Source organism: Squalius cephalus (assembly GCF_949319135.1).
Source record: "Squalius cephalus genome assembly, chromosome: 3".
NCBI lineage: Eukaryota > Metazoa > Chordata > Actinopteri > Cypriniformes > Leuciscidae > Squalius > Squalius cephalus.
In genome coordinates, this window is record NC_137124.1 from 55,073,965 (window position 1) to 55,094,129 (window position 20,165).

At 37.5% G+C, this 20,165-nt stretch overlaps 1 protein-coding gene across 1 annotated transcript; it reads right to left on the bottom strand.

Annotated features, from left to right (window-relative positions):
- Nucleotides 1–1,350: 1,350 nt before the first annotated feature.
- On the bottom strand, nucleotides 1,351–12,383 carry eif4g2a (eukaryotic translation initiation factor 4, gamma 2a). Its single transcript, XM_079865574.1, has 21 exons — nucleotides 12,174–12,383; nucleotides 11,217–11,325; nucleotides 10,656–10,721; nucleotides 8,574–8,699; nucleotides 8,211–8,313; nucleotides 7,734–7,865; nucleotides 7,573–7,639; nucleotides 7,339–7,490; nucleotides 7,142–7,252; nucleotides 6,882–7,064; nucleotides 6,581–6,719; nucleotides 6,345–6,481; nucleotides 6,152–6,259; nucleotides 5,622–5,750; nucleotides 5,440–5,541; nucleotides 5,136–5,351; nucleotides 4,790–5,048; nucleotides 3,007–3,211; nucleotides 2,701–2,912; nucleotides 2,005–2,126; nucleotides 1,351–1,926 (listed from the first exon to the last, which is right to left on the bottom strand). The coding sequence occupies exons 8-21, from the start codon at nucleotides 7,420–7,422 to the stop codon at nucleotides 1,861–1,863; spliced, it is 2,073 nt and encodes a 690-aa protein (XP_079721700.1). The 5' UTR covers nucleotides 7,423–7,490; nucleotides 7,573–7,639; nucleotides 7,734–7,865; nucleotides 8,211–8,313; nucleotides 8,574–8,699; nucleotides 10,656–10,721; nucleotides 11,217–11,325; nucleotides 12,174–12,383; the 3' UTR covers nucleotides 1,351–1,860.
- Between the last annotated feature and the right edge of the window lie 7,782 nt (nucleotides 12,384–20,165).

A 20,165-nucleotide genomic window follows, 5' to 3' on the forward strand; every position in this document is an offset into this window, starting at 1 on the left:
TTTTGCGGAAACCATGATAGATTTTTCAGGATTCTTTGATAAACAGAAAGTTCAAACGAACATTAATAATGTCTTTACTGTCATTTTTTTAAAACAATTTAATGCATACTTGTTGAATAAAAGAAAAAAAAAATATATATTTGAACAGTAGATGCAATTAGTCTGCCAGTGTGCCTTTTTCCCTCATACTTTATTAGAAAATGTTTCCAACATGGCATCAATAACACAATAATAGCCTAACTATTAAAAGCATTGCACAATACGAATGAGAAAGATACATAAGAACTACAGAAAAACAAGATAAAAATTAACATCTTTAAAAAACTTACATAAAGCATTATTTATTTATGGGGCGTCTCATATACCAATACAGTATATTCAACCGTAACATCATCTTACATTGCATTTCCATTGTTTTTAGTTCACTCCTGAATAAACATTTATGAATCACTCCGCAAGTACACATTATCAAATTACACAAGTCGTGACAGTATGAATTCAGTTGTTATTCGGGTGTTCAGAAACTGGAATTGAGCACAAAAATCAGAACTGAACATTGAGGCCTGTAAGTGTTATCAGATATAAATGTAATAAGAGGTTCAAATTTGTCCTCATAACTTTCATCCAGAAAAAAAGGAAAAAAAAAAAAGAAAAACGCATTTTCTATTTCCAAGTCACCAATTATTCTTAAACTGGAAGATTGACCTTCAGTTGATGACAAAAATTCATTGTTCCACAAATTCACGCCCAAGCACACATTAAAATAAGGCCAGATAAACGCTGGTGTGTAACTTTATTGAAAGCAACAGTGGTACAATGAACATTCTGAGCTCTTGCACCGTACAGTAACACTTGAAACAGCAAATCATTGTACAGAGGCCACGAGTGGGTCACCGTTTGTCGTCCTACCTAATGATAAAGCTTCGACTTCCCCCTCATGATTAAATAAATATGTATAATATCCATAGACATCATGGGAAAACATTAGGTTGTAAAACAGTGACTGTAAATTGAACATCCGTAACAAATTTCTCATCTCGTTTCATCTTTATTTTACCAATTAAAATGCATAAAAAAAAAAAAAAAAAAAAAAGACACTTCTGTTCGGATCAAATTGTCGCATCTAAACAGGCTGTGTTTTGTTAATCCCTGAACGTGCTGTAAAGAAAAAAAAAAAATTCAAGTATCAGCTTGACAAGTAGTGGAGGGGACGAACATGGGTTGAGGCAAAAATAAAATAAAAAAAACACGTTTTTTAAAAAAAGGCCGCATAATTTCATCACTCCCACATGGCTTTGTTCATTATTATAAGACATAGGAGGGCAGAAAAAAAAAAGAAAAAAAAAAAAATACATTTTACAATCATATAACAACTGGAAAGTAAACCATTTTTCAGACTCGAGCACCTTGCAGACCTGGAGAGTTTTCATTTGACTCAAACACGCACACACCGCATACTACGCCCACTACTGTGAGGTATGAACAAAGCATTGATGGTAACCAATGATTACTGAGGATTCTTTGTAACAAACAAAAGTGAATATTGCAGTAACTCAAAATATGACACTGAGCAAAAGTGCATTTCTATGGTTTTGTGCTGAGATGAACAGCAGCAGAAAAGGCTCTTGCAAATGCATGTTCGTAAAAGCAAAATTTATAAAAAGAAAACGATGCAGTTTCAAGCTGTTAATACCATTTATCTGTGGTTCTTAGTCATTACATGCTTTAAACGATGAGGTCAAAGAGAAGCGTGACGTAATACGTTGGCTTGACACTGCAGAAAACAGCAGTGCGGCGGTTAATACAGGAGATCGTGAAACTAAACGGGAGAGATGACACGTCAAGGCTTTGGCTGGTTCTTCAGTCGGCTTCCTCTTCAGACTCTTCCTCTTCTGCCGTCTCCAGCCAGGTGAGCCACTGGTTCACCTAAACAACAGGAAAAGAAAAACATGTAAGTGGCGTGTCTTCCGATGAAAGCAATAGGATAATGGTGGCGCGCGTTACCTGAAACAATGCTTTTCCTTTCCCTGGAAACTCCTGGGTAATGTCTTCTTTCCATGCTAGGAAGGCCTCTTCTTCAATTATCTCCATATCATAAAAGTTGACAAAGTAGCGCAGTAACATTCCTAAGGAGATGAGAGACGATTAAAAACAGGAAAACAAGCATTTCCTCTTATTACTCTCAAAAATCTCTCAGTAAACAAACTCCACGGTTCCCACACCTTTAGACCAATGCATTGCCACGACTTTCAATCATTCTGCATCATTTATTTAAAAAAAAACAAAAAAAAACACACCACATAAGGTGCGTTTTTAAACAAACTAAATCAAATAAGTACCAAATTTTAAATATTTCTTTTTCTATTATTTAATATATTTTTATTACTTTGATTTATTTTATGAAATAAAGTGTATTTAGTTTGTTTATAATAAATTCAAAATATATATGAAAAAATAAATGTATAAATAAAAAAAAAACATTTAAAACAAACATTAATTCAAATAAAAAATGAAAATAAATTTAAATAAATAAGTTTAAAAAAATTAAATTCACAATTTTTTTTTAAACAAATAAAAAAACCTAATGAAAATATATTGAAATAAGTTTTCCATTTTATTTTTTATAATACAAAACAAACAAATGAAAAACCTTTTCTCTGATAGATGGATAAATAGATATTCCTCCATTTTTCGACGCACCTTTGGGAAAAGCATGGGCGTTGCAGTGGACTTGCAGGGCATACAGTGCACTGACTTGCAGGTCCACGTGATCATGCAAGAATTTTTGCATCACCGGTTTGAAGGCGAGTAGCAGCTGCTTTTCCTGGTCCAGCTGCTCTTTCGTAGGTGAAGATAATTGCTCTTCTTCTTCTTCAGTGGAATACATCTCATGGAAGATGTACTGCAAAAAGCTAGAAGAATTTGGAGGGGGTTAATCAAGGGTACATAGAATAACCCTTTAAATGCTTTCGACCAGCAGGTCCATCATCATCATCATCATCATACCTGGTCATCAGAATGTTAACGAAACCCTTATCAGTGTGCAGTTTCAGAGAAATGTTGTCCTTGATCCACTTGTAGATGGTTTGCGGGGCCGGATCTGCTTTGATCTGCTTCAGCAACTCCTTCTCCAGCTTCATGAGAGGGAATAAGAAGCTCAGGCTCTTCCCCTCCAGAATCTCCAACATGCGATCTTTGTTTTGATCTATTTCTGTGGGTAGAGATGGGAATATGGGAAATGAACATGAGTCCACACCAAATAAACTCATTCCTTTTACATTACAAAGTAATTTGCTTTGTTGATGTTATGCCAGGTTCAGACTACATGATTTTTTTTGTTACAATAGTCACTGTGTCAGATTACGCAATTTTGACTCCTAAATCAACTCAAGTCACCTTTATTTATATAGCGCTTTCTACAATACAGATTGTTTCAATTATTAAATTAGTCCAAAATCAGGCTGATGTAGTGTAGTCTGAAAGAGTTTGAGGGCTGAAATCATAGACCGAGAAAGGTGTTGACATTTAATTCGTGTTTTATAATTAATAATAAAACCAAGTAAGTAAAGTGTTTGTAATATTTGTCATTTTGACAAACACGTTTTGATAACATATGGAACTAAAGATACGATACACAAAAACAGACTTTGGTCACACTTTAGACTATTAACTTTTGCCTCAAACTCCTAAATAGGCCTACAGCGTATTAATACTTAGTAAGGTAGTTAAGTTTAGGTATAGGACAGGATTAAGGGATGTAGAATATAGTCATGCAAAATAAGGCATTCATATGAAAGTGCGTGAAAAACGCAAGAGTGAGGAGCTGACTGACAAGATGGCGGAATATTTGGCGTCAAAGCGAAATGTAAAAGCGCCCATTTAAGCAAACTTGTCTTTGTAATGTTTTGTTGTTGTATTTTTCATTAAGAAATAATAGGCTATGACCATTCAGGCAATCCGCCGCCGAATTGGCTCTAATTTGAAAGCGAAACTAAAATATGCACGGCCACAAGGGCGCATTTAAGTTTCGCTTTCAAATTAGCAATTAAAAAAAAACAGCCGGTGATACAGGTAGTCACACGTCGATTGACCGGTGGGAAAACATCCCTTGTGCACACAATTTAGGAGCAGCGAGTAGTGAATGCACACACCCGGCAGCCATTTTGCTGCAGCGCCTGGGGAGCGATTGGGAGTTACGTGCCTTGCTCAATGCACTCCATGTACTAAAAGTGTTTCCTTTGCATTTTTCTTTGTACAGACAACAATGTTGTCAAAATGATCCCCTTTCACACGGATCCACGAAAACTATTATAACCACTGTATTCTGCTGCCAGGCCAGTAGTTAGCAATGTAACATGGTAAAGAAAAACTATACGCCTATAGACTGAACATGTAATACTCATGCGCATGATGCCACCATTTTCACAAATTCACTTTTTTTGTAGTTTACACCGAGACAACAAATGCTATCGTTTTCAAAAACTTGCGTGTTGAAACCAGTTTTCAAAAGTTCGCGATTTCAGGGCCCCAAAACGTTGTTGTGTGAATGACCGGCCATTCCGTTTTTAGTTGAAAACTGTAAAACCGTGTAAACCACCCCTAAGATTAATAAAAGTATTTTTTATTGTTGGTTAATTTCAACATTTACTAATACATAACTAAAATCAAAGGTTTTATTTGTTGATATTTACATGGACCTGATCACTTAAGAGTATTTATTGATCAGTGTTAGTCATTGCATTAACTGAAGGGACCCGTTTCCATACAGGGAGGACACAAAAGCACCAACCTGGCAGCATCTTCTGCATGTTGACCTTGCTCAGTTGGAACAGGTCGGTCAACCACTCTCGATCTTTCAGCTTGGCCATTTGCTGCAAGCAGAGGAGGAAAAGTGGGAAGTGGGTGCCGTTCTCCAGTGGGTGGGCCAACTCTGCCATGCTCACGAGTTCAGCAATGATTGCCCGGGCAGCAAACTGAGCCAGGTAAGATTTCACCAAGGGAACATCCAACTCGATCTTGGGACACTGGTCCAGAACATTGAGGAAAGCCTGTAAAAACGTGTCATTTAAGGAAAGGATGAGTCCCAATTTGAGTCAAGACGCAGTGAAGGCAAATTTCATTGTGTATACACAAACCTGCATAAAGTTCTCCCCTGTGACCAGTCCCTCCACGCGGAGCGTGTTGATCAGAGTGCTGACATGCTCTCGGTCCTCATCTGGGTTCTCCAGTGAGCACATAATCATCTTACTCAACATCTCAGGCAGGAAGTGTTTGGGAGCTCTCATCTCTCGCACACCATTCACTGCATCGTTCATGTTTTTGCTGCTCAGGTAAGTGGTCACAACAGCTTCCTGCCAAGTCACAGACAAATTTAAAGAACAACTCACTCAAAGGTTTCAGAGAACAATTTTCATAAATGAATTGTTGAGTGGTACGTACAGTCATCTTAAGCAGTTCCTCAGCAGGAGGTGGCTTCTTAGTCGTCTTCTGTGGCTTCTCCTGAATTGGAGGCGGGTTGGTTTTCAGGCCAAGTTGCGGTGGCTGCAAACAACCAAAAGAGTTAAACACACCTTTAAAATAAAAAGAAATTCCATTTCTATGTGAAATGTAGTACTCGTTACCTGTCCCAGAGGTGGTGTGGATGTGCGTGGAGGTTGAGCACTAGGAGGAATCATGGTAGGTATCTGCGGCTGCAACTTTGGCATTTGGTTTTTGTTCAAGATGAATGACTGAGCAGGCCTCAAGCTAATCTGAAACATAAATTAATGGGAGTCAATCAATCAGAGATCACAAAAAAAATTCTTCAAATTAAGCCCACACTACAACAGGCACACGTCAGCTGCATGGACGCAAGCGCTGGGTTGACAATATCGGTTCCTTTTTAATCAATGTTCATTTTGCTGAACCTAGTCTTTTTAGAGTATTCTGCTTTCAGCTGATGCGTGAACAAAACTTCACTGAACATTATTTGTAGGGCACCTACTATTAAGTAAGTTGAATAAGCTTTGTGACTTGTTACTTTTGATAAGCTACAAAGTCTGGACTTTTTTGTACCCAACACTGAAATTGGTGTAAACTAATAAAAAGCGTTACCATTTATTACAAATGACAGCTATACAAGTACATCATCTGAAGTGAAAATCATTCATACCTCATCAGCATTAAGCTGTCCTTTCTTAATGAAACGTGGTGGCAAATCCTTGGACTGAGCTTGCTGTTGAGATGAATGAGTCTGGTTCTGGAAAAGCGGATTCTGCCCCTTTGATTAATAAAAAAAGGAAAAAAAGGTCAGACTAATATTTTGATGCCTTGAAACATCAGTTCTTTAGTAGATTGGCATTTACCTGGTTGGATTTCATGAAAGGCTGGGCTGCAGGGGCCATGTGACCACCATGCCCGTTGAAAAGAGGGTTTGTGCGACGGCCCATGGTGGGGGAATACCTGTCCTGAATGACCCCGGGGCCAGTTCCAATCCCACCGCCTACAACCAGACAACAGAGTTATTAAGCTCGCAATGAACCAGTGCAAATCCAGTCATGCACCACTTGTCCTAGAAATGTCAACGCACTACAGGACATACCTGGCATCTGCCCAAACATATCCGCTAATCCCCCAAGAGTTTCTCGATCAGGCTTTATTCTCGTCTGCAAGAAAGGACTTTCTTGAAAGAAGTCAGTTCTTATTCCTTGAGTCATCGGTGGAATAAAAACACCCAAATCCTGAGAGAAAAATAACTATTAAGCCGGCAGGTCAATGTCAGCATTGGGAATTTTTCTCCTTAATTTCTTGGAATCAGAGGTTGAAATGGTTTCAGAAAATTCTGATATTAGCAATGTTGCTTTGAAACAACACCAGTGTCTATGGCAACATCCTAAACTCACCTTTACTGCATCCTGACGGATCTGGTTGATAGTCTTAGGTCCATTATCAATGAAAGCTTTCCGAGGCACCCAGTTGTTCTCTCGCAACTCCACAGTATCCTGAAGCAGGAAACGAATCCTAGCAGGCAAGTCCTTGTTGTTCATTAAGGATCGCATACGGCCGAAGTACTGATCCATTAAAGACTACGAGAGAAAGGGGTGTTAAGGAAATACATGCGTCTTAACCTATTCAAAGCCCTGGTAGTCTAAAAGCAGCTTACCTTGGCCTTGTCATGATCTAGTCTTGGCCCCACAGTTCTCATTATCTGACAGAGGCACTCCAAATCCTCCCCCATATCCTTAAGTTGGACTCTTTTCTTCTTTTCCAGAAGCTTTAAGAGTTTTCACATGTAGCAACATTAGGATGGAAATTGAGCGGCCGACAAGTATTTAAATGGAGGATTTATGAATAACTCACTGTTTTGATGCATTTATGAAGGATAGACTCATGAATGAGATCGAGTTTGCCAAGTTCTCCAATGAATTTGATGTTGCCAAGCATTTTGATCTTGGCAATGGCACGCTGCTCCTCCTCCTCAGAGGTGAGAGGGCTGTCATTTTTATCATAGACTTAAAAAAATAAAAATACATAAGTAAATATCTGGCAATTTAGCACAGCAGCAGTAATAATGTAAGCACTTCCACTACTTACTGTCAACATTTCTGGTGCGGTTTTCAAATTCATCTTGAAGTTTGGAAATCAGAAGTCTCCTGAATGTCTGTAGGAGCATGATGAAATAGTGAAATAAATGTACCCATACAGCACTGTGTGTTGTGAAGCTTCTTGCTAATGAATAAATAGGAAAATCTTACAGTGCTCTGTTTTTGTGATGTTTGGATCTCTGTTGATGGGCCGTCAAAGTTTGGAGCATCCTCTGCCAAACGCAGACATAGCTGAGCATATAGCGAACTATACTTTGGCTCTTCGAGGGCTTTGTCTACAATCTAGTTGAAGCGAACAAGTAGAAAAGTCAACATCATTTGAAAGCATGTGTCTTTTAGGTAAGCAACTTCAAATAATAAAATGCAGCCAAACTGACAAGCCATGTTCAATTTAATCATTAATATTAATAATAATACTAATATAATGACTGGTCTTAGTTTCTTTATTACAAATGGTTAACTTGAATTGCTTGGAAAAACAGTTTGCTTAATTTAGAGCTTTTAAAAATCAATGCTAGACATTGTTTTCATTTTGGAAAAAAAAAAAACTAATTAAAAAGAGTGATTAATTAAATCACTAATTAATTACAACTCTAGTCTACATGTATAAATGGACCAAATCCTCACCAGCAAGATGATTCCTTTGAGGACGAGCTTTGAATCTACGCCCACATTCAGGAGCTCAAGGCATAGCTTGTCAAACTTTTCAGGGGTCAGTTTATTAAGTATGCTAGAAAGACACAGAAGCAAAACAGTCACTTATTCAGAAACTTTTGTTGCAAATAGTATTAAAAAAGCCAATTCAAGTGTGTTTGCAACCAAGGATATATTCAAATCTAAGAGGAAAAGTTCTGCTATGCCAGACGCTTATCTTTATACACGTCTAGAATAGGACTAGGGAGCGCATTCTGCTTTCTGTAGTATAATACATCATTCTTGAAAGGTAAATCAGGGCAAACTCTACTGAAGCGATTAATTTCAGTGCCTTACCCTCTCACTTTTCTGAAGATTGCATCGTGTCGTTCTTTTTCGTTGGAGGAGTTGACATCTCGTCTAGTGCTTCGTGAAGGAACCCATCTCTGAACGCTAAGCCCTGGGGTTTTCCCCAGGAACTCGCTAGAAACAAAGCCACATGTTTAATGTTTTGAAAAGGCTTCAATGACTTACTAATGTCAGACATAACACTAAAATATCTTTGAGCCAATCGGAAAGGATTCTACTTTCTACTTTAAGACAATTAAATGCCTTCTCTTATTTATCATCACATGGGGTCGAGACCATTTTACCTCACAAGCTACTAATGTTTGTGACTTAGTAAACAAGACATTAAAGTGCCCCTATTATGCCATTTTAAAGGTTCCTAATTTTGTTTTGGAGGTCTCCTACAATAGTTTAACATGCATCCAACACTTTCATTCTCTCATTATATACATTGCAGCATCACCTCTTTTCTCATAGTCTCTCTAAAACCAGCCTTTCCATGACCATCCTCTGCTCTGATTGGTCAGATGGCCCAGTTTGTTGCGATTGGTCTACCGCTTACAGCACGTTTTGGAAATTAAACGCTCATTCCCATATCTGAATTTCAGCTCTTCCTTGCACACACAGTGATATGAACAAGAACAATGGCATTGGTTTCATCATATCAATTCAAGCCCGAGTCCTCATTCTTTTGTGTTTGAGGGCGGGTCAAAGTAGACTTTGTTCAAGGGCAACCAGTGAAGACCATAGGCGGGCATTACTGAAGACTTTTTTTTGGGAGACATTAACTCCATTTATTGTACACTTTGTTCGTTGAAAATTTGCAGACATTTTACATTCACAATCAGCTTTATTACAGAATACATGAAGGGTAATAACTGAAAAAGCACAATACGGGCACTTTCAGGTTGGCATGAAACAAGTTTGATAATCTTTTCTTTCCTGTTGTGACATGAGTAAAACCGCTTCCTGAATTTTTGTGCCAGTAAAAACATCAGAAGTGTCATTGGAAGGGGGAGTTATTTTGATTAAAGATTATGAGGGCCCATGCATTAAAAAAAAATAATAATAATGATGTTCATGGATAAATAATTTATACTGCAATATCCCATAGAAAATAAATCAACCTGTCGTTCTTGGTTTCATGGTGACTTCATATTTAACCATCTTATTTATGCTTCAAACTAAAAGAAAATACCTCAGTAAAACTTTAGTTTTGTGCAGTTAATCATTGCTGGCAGCTATTCAGAAGAGTCAATGAATCTGACAAATCTAGTAAATACCACAGGTGTAATTGATGGTCACGATGTAGAGGCGGAGCTTTTCAAAGTTAAATTGTTTTCCGACATAAAAGTGATGTGCATAACCAAAGTGATGATTTGTCCAAACAAATTATTTGTTTACTAGGAAATTAGTTCAAACTGTTCATGGACCGGTTGTGAACGTAAATCTGGCACCGTTTTAATGACCCCCTTAGATGTAGATAAGAACACAGAAAGGTTTCTGCCTCTCTGACACCCTCTCTACACTGGAAGTGACAGCTGTCAAGTCGCAATGTGCGCAAACAGCTCGAGGCTGTCTACACTGGACGTGGCAAAGCGACCGTTGCAAATATATTTGTTCTGTGTCAGTTGCATGAGTTCACTATTTGTTGTGTCGTGTCGCATCACTGATTATAATGGGTTCAATCTCCTTTTGTCACGTAATTATAAATACCAAACCACTTTGATGACACACTTTGCTCAGGCATTTCAGAATGACCAATACAGCATTTCAAATGCTGTGCAACGAGATCGGTCTGCTGGTTAGTCCAGTTATGCAGTCCCATCGCACAGTCAAATTTTTTTTTAGGGATTTATTCGGTAAATGTGTTTCCATTGTAGTTTATGCACATGTTTTCTTAACAGATACATTTATCTGACTCAAACGAGCGCATGCGTTTTTTCATGCACATCTTGATGTCTTCATCAAGCAGTTTTTTTTTAAATGTGATATCCCAAAATGCGCATAAAAACACGTGGATGGAAGCATAGCCAATGTCTACGGCACTATCACTTACAAATCAACCAAGTTTACACGGTTGAAACTAACCTGTTGCCGACAGACTTGGGATAGTGCTGAGGTGCACCCCTACCTCCTCCTCCGGCCGAAGAAGCACTATAAAAGTGAAAATTGGGGTAGAGAGATTTTATTTGAAATGCTTGCAACTCCTTATACCCCAAATCCCCAGGAAGTGGTATGTACATGTTATGCAAAAATGTTCTATATATATCCTAATCTTTGTTAACAACTTACTCTTTACTTCAATGAGCTCATTGTTTCTGCCTTAATACATTGTTTAAATTAATATATTGTTAGCCAACTGCGTGATTTGTATGTACATTTCTGAAATTTATAACTTGAACAGTCACCTCTGATAACAGATCACTTGAAATTGTAATATAGACGCATGCATTTTCTGTAAAGCTGCTTTGAAGCGATGTGTATTGTGAAAAGCACTATATAAAAAAATGTGAATTGAATATGTTCTCAAGCTTAATTAATAAGCTTCAGATATTTACTTCTTCACTAATTTAACCTAAGCTAAGTTAACAGTCTTCTCAAATGGCATAAGGTACATGAAAAACAGTGAATAAGTAGTGAAATTTGTACCTGAAACGAGAAGCACCCCCCTCTGCAATCACACTCTCCACTTTGGCGGCTTGACAATGAAAGATCCTCAAAAAGAATGAGTGAAAGGGTGGGGGTGTAGAAACACGGCCTAAGAGAGGAAAAAAACACATTATTTATTAGATTTACACGATAAAGGAAAATGACACGCATTGAACATCAACTAAAACATATCAGAGATTACAGGGTTCTTCAGTTCCTGAGAAAAACGACGAGGATAAATGTAAAGAACTGAACTGCCATCAAATCTGAACAAAGCACAAGGCCTCTGCCATGAGATCAGATTTCACAAAAGACTCTTGATTTATTAAACAACACATTTGAGCGGCATTATAATTGTGTTCACTTAACGTTAAAGGTTTATGATCAATTAAGAAAGGCGGCATCGGAGCAGTAAAATAATTAACATTTTATGACGACGTTGATGATGATAATGATAGACAAATCACACTGAGTTGTTGTCATAGAGCTCTTCTCGTGCCATTAGCATTGAGGCTAATTATCACACACACAACAAAACAGCCACGATCGGGCTATCCAACGTTTAAAGTCAGCTATATAAACAAGTGGAAACTTAAACCAGACATCAAGTTTGATAACGGATCACTTGGTGTTAAAATACACGCCGGTTTATGGTCAAATGTGCGGTTTACCGGCAGGGTGGTGCGAGAAAACAGCTGATTTAATAACCAGACGCCATTTTCTCATAAGCGACAATAAAGCGAGTCGGTACAGCCAAACAGTTAACATATAAACACACAGTATCTCACATACAGCACTAAACCTCTAGGTTTAACCCGGTAACGTCGGTCAGTTCGCCTGGATAACTGACTGGAAGCGGTCATAGTCTAGTAAAGGTAGAAAGCAAGAACAGGAGAGCAATCGGAGCCATTTTACAAGCAGCAACCCACTGGCTAACGCAAGTCAGAAACATCTTACCTTTTCTAAAAGAACTTCAGCTTTGATGATGGTGGGTTACCAAAAAGGAAAAGAAAAAAGATGAGAAAAGAGGACGATTTGTACTTAAACGTTAATAATAGTATGGTTAGGGAACAGTGCGCCTTGAGATAACTGGCCGCACCGGTGTGAGGAGGAGAACTGTGTGACCTGACGTCACGGACAGCCGCAACTTTATTCATGGGACGCGTCAAACATGCTGGATGGCACGTCATCATCAAGTTTCAATGCACCTACACACTTGACAAAACAAAATTAGGATGCTGAGTTGTGGTGGTGGTGGTGGGGATTTCGATTCATCAATGACCGCTGAGATTTGTTCAGTGGTCTTTTTTTTCTGCATGTTATCGTTTCGCCAGTAGGTGGCGACTTTTGAACGAGTCATTGAATCATTTACTTCTTTAAAGTCGTCTAATCTTATTTTTTTTATGGAATATTGCAGTGTTTAATATAAATTATTTATCCGTCCGCATCAATGTTTTTAATTTATTTTATTTGAATTCATGTGCCTTCATAATCTTTTAAGTCCCCATGACATCAACATTGAATTTTTGGCTTTTAGTAAGCTATGAATATGTGTCTTACGGTTATCTATAAGCTAGTGTGCTCCAAAACAATGACAACATTTGCATTTAGAAGATATGTAAGCATTCAAAACTTACTGGGTGCTTCTCAATAGCCGTACTCTGATGCTTCCTCGTTTCCTCGCTCCTCCATCCTCCAGCCCGTGACCTCCTGGAAACCAATCAAAGTTAGCCATCTTGAAGGACATGAGGAGTGAGGAAGCTTCAGAGGAGCTATGAGCGAGGATGCACAGCTGTAGTCTTTCTTGTCGAAACCTGACGCATGTGTAAATTCTCCTTCACCTTCACATTTGTCACAATTACAGTAGTCAACATTTGAAGTGGAACCAAAACTTCAAATGTTGACTACTGCATTTTAATTTATGCTTTTCCTTTGCAGTTTAAATAAACCATACATCTCACAAATTTGAACAGGGCATCTTGTGTTATTAGCCTACTATTTATTAGGAATTTCAAACCAAACCAAACCTTAACAACATTAGGGCAGATCCCTTGAGCGTAGCTGATGACGCTGTGAAGTGACACTCAAGTGTTCAAGAATATTTCAATATACTTGCTTTGCTTTCCTTCGACTCCTCCGTCCTCATTTTCTTTCCTTGCAGCCTCCCCTCGCATCCTAAGGGGGGTGGAGCTGAGATGCTTTAAACTCTACTTACTATATACTAATAAACTATTTGGGCTTAGAAAAATCTGTCTGCTTGTGTGTACAATGCACATAATATGCAGATAATGAAATATACAGTATACGCACTGTACATACTCAAGTGTACACAAACAATGAAGTTTACGCCTGTTTTAGGGTCTGTTTCAATACCCATACTTGCGGTCTTGCCCTTTATGTCTGTTAGTCTCTATGTAACAGTAACAGACTGACATCACATTTTACTCATTGTGGTGTTTCTAATTAAGTGATAAAAAGCAGCTGCAAATGTTTTACCAAAAACACATTCTCATCAATAAAATGTGCAACACTTTATGCTTTACTACCAAGTTTGATTTATAATACATTCAACTTACACAGGAAAGTTTCCTTTGAAATCTTGCATTTTCAGGGCACATGTGCTTATGATGAATGACAGAACTGACTCCGAAGCGGTAATAGAGATAGTGTGGATTAGTTTTAGTGTGCATTAAGAGCACTGAGCTTTGGCATTTTCCAGACCTGGGACAGTCTTGCGCACTTACTGCCCAACATGTACGTGTTCTCAAGTGGCCAAGACCGCAAGTGTGGGTATTGGGATAGACCCATACTTTGGCCTTTACAATGGCACTTCTGCAGACTTCTACCTGACAGTCAAAGCAGCATTACATCATGAAAGTGTGGATTCAAGGAAGACCATGGTGCCATTTGGACCCCCAATACTCACACCATTGAGAACTAATTCCAAGTTTACTGACTGTCTAACACAAGGACAGATTTATTATTATTAGGCTATATTATTTAGCAGTTTACCTATACACTTTATGGACTAATGTATTGGGACACCTGACCATTACACCAACAGGGACTGTAATGACAGCATTCTAAATACATATGACATTAATTTGGAGTTGGTCCCCCCTTTGCAGCTATAATAGTTTCCACTCTTCTGGGAAGGCTTTCCACAAGATTTTGGAGTGTTCCTGTGGAAATATTTGCCCATTCATCCAGTAGAGCATTTGTGAGGTCAGGCACTGATGTTGGACCAGAAGGCCTGGCTCACAAAATCCGTTCCAGTTCAATCCCAAAGGTGTTCGATGGGGTTGAGGTTAGGGCTCTGTGCCAGTCAAGTTCTTCCACACCAAACTCATCCAAGCATGTCTTTATGGGCACTTGTGCACTGAGCCACAGTCATGCTGGAACATAAACAGGGTTTCCCCAACTGTTCCTACAAAGTTGGAAGCATAGCATTGTCCAAAATGGTATGTGGAAGCATTAAGATTTCTCTTCACTGGAAGTAATGGGCCAAGCGCAACCCCTGAAACACCATTATCCTCCACAAAACCTTACTGTTGGCACAATGAAGTCAGGCAGGTAATGCAGGTAATGTTCTCCTGGCATCCGCCAAACTCAGACCCAGATTCGTCACTCCACAGAGCACATTTCCACTCAGTGGCGACATGCTTTACACTCCATCCGACGCTTGCTATTCTACTTGGTGATGTGAGGCTTGTTTGCAGCTGCTCAGTCATGGAAACCCGTTCCATGAAGCTCCTGCTGGACAGTTTTTGTGCTGATATTAGTGGAAATTTGGAAATCTATGGAATCAGCAGAACACTGGTGACTTTTACGCACCATGTGGCCTATTTTTCGCTGTTCCTAAATGCTTCCACTTTCCAATAATACCACTTATGGTTGACCATGGAATATCTAGCATATATTGTGAAGGTGGCATCCTATCACAGTACCATGCTTGAATTCACTGAGCTCTTCAGAACGACCCATTTTTTGTAAATGTCAGATTGAAACACCTGAATTTAATAATTAAGACGTGTGTCCCAATATTGTCCATAGTGTATATAGTACCTTTACCATTAGATGCAGTGTCTAAATTAGACCATTTTTGCCATCTGAGACTACACTACAGTCAAAATGTCGCCCTATTTACCTGATTTCACCTTATGTTCAGGGGATTCAGTCAGCATCCATATGCAAATATCAAAATGTTGCCGTGGGCTGATTTTTTCCCCGTGCGGGTTGAAGATCTAGTTTTATGTGAACAAGTAATTGTTAACTAGGCTATTACTTTATTGTAGTTGTTCAATGCATGTGTGGATGAGACCACAAAAGACCATTTTGCAAAAACAAACAAATAAACCTCCTGAGGGAGCATGCCCTGGGACCCCACTAAACGGTTTTACACTTCAACCCCCCCAGTGTTCAAACTAAACTAATATTCCCTTGTGCGCAGAACTGGCAACCCTGAACGCCTGTGATATATGTTGGATGTGGACTGAGCTGAACAACATTAACCAGCAGATGGGGTCAGTGACTTTTTAATGATTTTCCTTGCTGATTTATCTGCTCTTTCTTTTTTGAATCAATTCAGATAAAAAAAACCCAATCTGTTATTTTAAGATTTAAAAACCATTGTCAAATCATTGTTTTTGAATAAAATTCTATATCATCCACATCTATGCTGAAGACAATCTAAATATATTGTTTATCTAAATTTGTTAATGTTTATGAATGGCCCACTTTAACAGTTTGCATAGTATAAATGTGTGTTTCTGTTGTGATCTTTCAGAGTTTCCCTGAGATGATTGATATAGCAGCTATTCACTGTGATGTGCCATTTATTTTTCTCTGTAATGCTGTCAGCATGCTTACAAAGTGAACCTTCCTTTAAATCAAGTAATAAAAAAAAAAGCTATTACAAGACCATAAATACAAATAGAGACAAGGGCTTATTGGTTTTGTGTCACAGCAGAGGACAAAAGAGCTCAGATCCATTGCAAGTGGAGAAACTATGGACACAATTATACATTAAATCTGCTACTCTCCTATGCAAATATAATAGATTGTACTCATAGCTGCTTACATGAATTATACTCACTTCAAATGCTTGCCATTATGAATAATTTATCTTCAGCTGTATGGGTGAGAGATTAAATCCTATGCTTTGTCACATGATTAATTTCTTTGCAAACTAGACAGAGCTCAATGGCAGCAGACCCACAGGCCTGAGATAGTGATTTGCTATAACAAATGTTGTAAAGTCATGATGACTACCCATGATGAAAAGAAGTTATATATATATATATATATATATATATATACATACAGCATACAGTATATACAGTACAGGTCAAAAGTTTGGAAACATTACTATTTTTAATGTTTTTGAAGTTTCTTCTGCTCAGAAAAAAATGTAATATTGTGATATATTATTACAATTTAAAATAACTTAACTCACGTTAAGTAAGCCTTTTTTTCAGTAATAATATAATAAAATAAAAGACCACTTAAGAGAGTCCACTTTCATGACCATGTTTTTGCTTTCTTAAAGTAAAACACAGATTGTTATTGAAAACCCTTTCATTAATTTAACATAAATGCTTGTCAGTACATTCGGCAGAACACGTATTTATGAAATTGTACTTAAGTACTTAAGTGGGTCAAAAAGCACTATTAAGTAACTATTTGCATTTCCTACACATTTAAACTATAATACATTGTCATTTAATTGTAAATAACATTAAATTAAGTGTCCAAAAACATCACATTCAGTTTGCGTATAATTATTATTTCGTCGTTATAGCCTATCTATTTTTTTTTTTTTTACAAGTATGCTAAAGTGTAGGGCAGGCCCTACTTTTTCACAAGGGTATATTCAAAAATGCTGAACTCTGAGTGCATTCAAATCTATTTGATGTTTTATTCATTTTTTATTAATCATTTATATTAACATCAACTATATTGACTCTGTATGCCGAGGGTTCACAGCGTATTGACTCAATTAGGTTGTTGTGCTATAACACACCGGACACTCATCTGCATATGCACTTCTACTCTAAATAAGCTCGTCTCCAGTAATCTGTGTGGTTTATCGAGCATACGGGGCTTATTGAATCACAGATACTAAGGAATTAATTACTTTGAATCATATGTTGGAGCAACAGTATTTCACAGCTCCTAGTTGTCTGAACAAGCAAGTTCATATTGAATAATGTTGCTGATTTGCGACCTCCCAGCATGCATTGCTGCATGACTAATTTAAGCAGTTGGTGTTATATTCTTTTCTGCATTTATTATTATGCTGTTGTTGACATCATAACTGTTATTTATTTGCTATGTGATTTTTGGTGTTGTTAGGAGCTCATATTTTTGATTATTGGGCTTTGTGTATTAAGTGATCAGCCACATGTGCATTTTTATAAAATGATTGAATGTAATGTCATTGTTTGTAAGATTGCCCAGTTCTCTTATACATCCTTGATGCAAATGAAATGGTGACCAATTAAAATGTCTTGCATTTCAAAATGCTAATTAGCTGAATAAGAAATCTGTGGTTGACTTGACAAGAGTTTATTGGTTGAGTGAGACATGTTGCATTTAGTAAGCAAAAATAAATGAAAGCTACACTACGTAACTTGTTTTTTTTGTTCAAAATTAACTAAATGAATAACAGTTTAATTAATGGTTTTCATGGGAAATTGCATACGTCACTTGACCTAAGCACAACCAAAACAATGTTCTTCCACAAAATGCGTGCAGTTTTTTTTTTTTTTTTACCTCAAAGCAAAGTTTTATGAGGACAACAACTCAAAAAAATTGCTTATGAGTTTGGAGTTGCACAGAGCCAGGGTGATACATAATTGTTGGAAAGTTGTGCCAAGTTGCACAAAATACAAAAATACCTGTGCAAACATTAGCATTCCTTTCATCATTCAGTAAAGAGCACTAATGTTACCTCTGAGACAAGAGTTTGTGCCACCAGACGGCAATACTGCATGGGTTGTGGAGCAGTGCTGGATCAATACTCTACAGACTACATATTATAGCTATTATAGCCATAACTGCTGCGATTGACTGAGGGGTGCAGATGTAGAATGAATACTGTGGTGTCATTTATTGTATTTTTGCTCAAATATTTTGGGTTGTATCTGCACAGTGGGTTAATCAAGACATGTGATAAAAAAAATACCCTTGTGAAAAAGAAGTGTGCTTAATTTTATTGAAAGTGCACTTGTAGTGTACTTAAAGAAAGTGCATTTTAGTGACGTACCCCCGGTTTCACAGAAAAGGCTTAAGCTAGTCCCAAACTAAAATGCACGTTTGAGCTGTTTTAACTGAAAGCAACTTGCACTGACAGATCTTAAAATATTGTAAACGATGTTGTCCTTTGTTTGTTGCACACCAGTAATGTTTTTATTTCTAAGGCATGTTTATAAAGCTACTTAAATGCCATCATTGAACTAATGCCTAATCCTGGCTTAATCTAAACCCTGTCTGCGAAACCAGGCCTATGACTCTTAGCACACTTAAGTACACTTTTAAAAAGTACACTTTGTTGTAATGTCAAATAAAGGTTTTACTTAAGTACATTGTAACACTTAACAATAAGTTTCCACTTGTTAACATTAGTTTTTTTTATTTTCATTCAATTAGTTCTCATTGATCTTTGTGTCCATATAGGCAGCTGAATGCAGGATCTATGTATTGAATCCACATCATATATGTTCTATAGAACAAGTCATTTATGATGTGTGTATTTACACTCATGTGACCCTGCATGTACAATTTGAGATGTTTGATTGGCTGCATCGTTCTCAGTGACCCTGGTGTAGGATTATGAGTTACATATGACTGAGAGTTAACTACTAAATGGTTTTTAGTCATGTACAGCCATTTACAATAATGTTTTCATTGCATTAATTAATCCAGTTCATTCCTGTGGGATGTGTTTGCAGACTAGAATGGTCATGAGATGTTGTTGCTTTAAAATGATGACCTTGGCCTGAAAGAAGATGAGAATGTGTGTGTGTGTGTTTGTGTGCGTGCATGTGTTTGTGTTTGTGTTTGTGTATGTCTAAGCTTCCAGAGTCCTTGAGATGCTATTCCAAATATCTTTGACTGGTTCAGTGCAGTGATGAATGCTATTCTGTACGAGAAATACAGTTTATTTCATAATTGCATTTTTAAAACTCACTCTGTTTAATATAGAACCTTAAACTGTTCTGTTAGATGCTTCATATTTAGAACCTTTGGTTCTCAATCGTCCCATGATGAGATCATTTTATGGATTTAGTTTGAATTAATTTAAAAAAAAAAACATTAAACATGAAAATGTTATGCAATCATTTAAAGCATTTGTCCTTAGAACCTTTTTGGCATAAGGTGTTCTTTAAAATGGAGTCAAGAACCCTAGTTCTATTTAGAACATTAAGAGTGTGCAGAAACAAATATATATAATTGGGTAGCATTTGGTCTTATATTGAATAATAATCCTTGATTTATGAAAAAAAAAAAAAAAGAATGGCCATGTTATAAATAAAATGCAGTCAAATGCTCCAATGCTACTTGGAGATGCTTCTTACACGCAAAAAGCTGTAATATGAACCAGACCAATGCTGTTTGTTCAAGGGTTTGATATGGAGGAAAAACTGCATTGAAACACTTACCCTGGGTTCCCATGATGCCCCAGATCCACTGCATCTATATATAAACAAGGCCTGTGCAGCTCTTATGTCTTGTAGAGCACCTCCACCAAAGCAGAGCTGTAAATGCTGCTACTAGCTGTTAATGGGTGCTTGTCTCCAAACCAGCTCTTCAGGAGACATAGCAACAGATTTCACCAAAGCTGTTGTTTTCCATTTTAAGGACCTTGATTTCATTACCTGCCTCTCACACTAATTCCAGGTATGTGGTCTGCATTCACTCAAACACTTGAGGTAGTTAGTCAAACAG